At 30.1% G+C, this 2,741-nt stretch overlaps 1 protein-coding gene across 2 annotated transcripts in view; it reads left to right on the top strand.

Moving 5' to 3' along the window:
- Window positions 1-2,741, top strand: part of ALiX (programmed cell death 6-interacting protein-like protein AliX) — a 34,422-nt gene that overhangs the window by 24,369 nt on the left and 7,312 nt on the right. For both annotated transcript variants that reach the window (XM_067052318.1, XM_067052317.1), the window contains exons 13-14: window positions 344-496; window positions 2,386-2,551. In XM_067052318.1, coding sequence (XP_066908419.1) covers window positions 344-496; window positions 2,386-2,551 — 319 coding nt within the window. The remainder of the gene's footprint in view (window positions 1-343; window positions 497-2,385; window positions 2,552-2,741) is intronic.

The following is a 2,741-nucleotide window of genomic DNA, read 5'->3' as shown; positions in this document are numbered from 1 at the left end:
TTTATTTATTTTCTAAATGGCATTTTAACCCAGATTCGCTAGCTTGGACTAAGTTTGGATAAACTACTAATTTTGAACCCTTATAAAAGACAAGAAACTGCACATTAATTTCAACAATTATGACGAAACTAGAGAAATAGCTCAAGCCTCCAAACGTTTATGAAAGGCCGATTGACTTGTCTGTAATAAGGTCTATTTAGACTGAAGTTGAGTTTTGGGGCTCCACCAAAACTATCAACTTTCTCTGTTATCCAATCGTTACAACCCTAAATACTCAATGCTCCTTATTTTGTTACTACTAAATCCATCTTTAATGACTAATGAGGTACCTTATCATTTACAGGAAGCCAATTTAGAGTTCAGCGGCAGTGGTAATGAGGGTATCAGCGCTAAGAGAGAATCTGCTCTGAAGGAGCTAGCAGCCGCTCACGATGCCTTTAAGGAGTTGCAAAATAATCTTTCTGAAGGGACCAAATTCTATAACGACCTCACTCAGGTATGTATTTTTATTTTTTGGATATGTCAAAGCCATGCTGAAGATTAGTTGTAACATACACTATAACCTCCCTTGTTTTTTATGCATATAGTTTTAAAAGTGATGTTTAGTTTTGAAACTTTTTTAAAATCTGAAAATTGCCAATGTTTTGTAATTTAATCTATTTTTTAAAAATTAAAATAACAAATATAATTGACTTATTATATTATATATATATTTTTTATTTAGACGATTAATGCAAATTTATTGTTACTTAATAATCATATCTACACAGACAAAATAAATCTATTTTAGAATGTAATCTTTGTAAATGTTCATATTAATCATTTTTTAAACTAAATTTTGTACTTCGATTATTATCTTCTTTTTTTGTCATTGTTGATAAAAAAAAAAACACAAAAAAATATAGATTATATTGTAATATTCAAAATTTATTTAAATAAATAAAAGGGAATTTAGTTTTTTTTTTCTTAGATCTGAAATATATCTTTGAAGATGACAAGGTTTAAATGAAAAGATTAAATATTAAATAGATTTGGGAATTTTATTTTCAATTATATATAATATTATTGACTTATCTTAGGGCGGGTTTTCCAAACCGTCAAAACACAATGACAACTAAATTAATAGCTACTTTTACAAATATAATTAAATCATAGGTCAAGCAAACTAACCAATTATTTTACTTTATTATATTACCAATTATGCTTTTTTGATGAATGATAGTTTTCGATGTCTTTGTTCTAAAAATGCTACCACTGACAGTAGACAAAGGCTTGGTCCTGTTCTAGCTTCCAGCATTACGTCCTAACCATCAGCGATCCAAACAAAAAAAGTCTCTTTCTTCCTTCAATGATATACTCCTCTTGGATGACTACTGACTCTTGATCTTTTTTCTAAAGATCTTCCCTTGACAGTAGACAAAGGTGGTCTGCCTCTGCCCCACCAGTTCCTGGAGGCATACTGTTCCTCGCCATTCCAACCAACAAGTGTTCTAAACAAAGAGTGTCGAGTATCCTTTCTTCATTGTTTGATCTTTACATCGATTGTAGTGCAACGGTTTTGAGTTTTTGCTTATGATTTTCTTTGTGTATATTTTTCCTTAATACTTATTATTGATTTCTATTTTGTCTTCAATTTATTGTAAACACAATTATGATTCAAAATGACAAAAGTTGATAAAATTTTAATCTATCTTCTCAACTTTAGACAACAGCAATTCAACAGACTTCGGAAGGACACATGTCGCTATCTTCAATATTTTGAACAACATGTTTTTACTCCATATTTGACTGATGAAAATTGGTTAGCTTGCATTTTGGTTCAACAAAACAAATGAACAATATTGAACATTGATACATAAAAATAAAATCATCTGTACATAAAAAAACAAATAATTATTAAAAAAGTTGATATTACAATATATATGCTTCATAGATTTTTTTTTTTAATTTATTTAAACTGGTGGTTTTCAACACAGAAGTCAATAGACAGACCACTATCTGGAATCAAAGCATGTGCGAATCTCCACCACTCCCAACTTTTGACAAAGGAGGATCTCACCAAGAAAATGTTTGAAAACTATATTACTTAAAAGTACATTTTGAAGCCCTTGTATAATGCATTTATAATCTAAAATTTTCTACTTGCACTTAAACATTGGGCAAGTAAAACGATAAAACAGTTCTAACAATAAGTCCTAACTAAATATGTGTTGCCGAACTCTCACATGGTTCTTGCTGAAAACCACTGGTTTAAGCGTTGTCAGATGTCTGGTTTAAACTGTGTCATTATATTTATATAATTTTTAATTACTCACTTTCCTGCTCATTGGCATCTGATCACAAAGATAAGTTTAAACCTAAAAAAACAATCATATCTTTTCCTAGATCCTGGTGGCATTCCAAAACAAAGTATCTGACTTCTGTTTCGCTCGCAAAACTGAAAAGGATGAACTCTTAAGAGATTTGACCCAGGAAATGAGTCGTGGATCATCTGCACCAACTCCAGCAGTACCAACACACCATGCATCGGTTCCTCCATCTGATAACTCTGGTTAGTGCAAGAGATGTTTTTAGTTATTACCATATGTTTAAAGAAAAGATATATATATGTATATATATATTACAAAATTAGCATAAACTGTATTATTTGTGATTTTTTATGAAACAAATTAACTGTACATTGCATAAAAAAATAATTTTTAGTTACTAACTTTTAACCAGGCATACATAAGTGATATGCA

This window comes from Halyomorpha halys, unplaced genomic scaffold (assembly GCF_000696795.3).
Source record: "Halyomorpha halys isolate HHAL.00 unplaced genomic scaffold, Hhal_1.1 Scaffold44.1, whole genome shotgun sequence".
NCBI lineage: Eukaryota > Metazoa > Arthropoda > Insecta > Hemiptera > Pentatomidae > Halyomorpha > Halyomorpha halys.
This window is presented reverse-complemented; position numbering and strand designations above follow the sequence as displayed.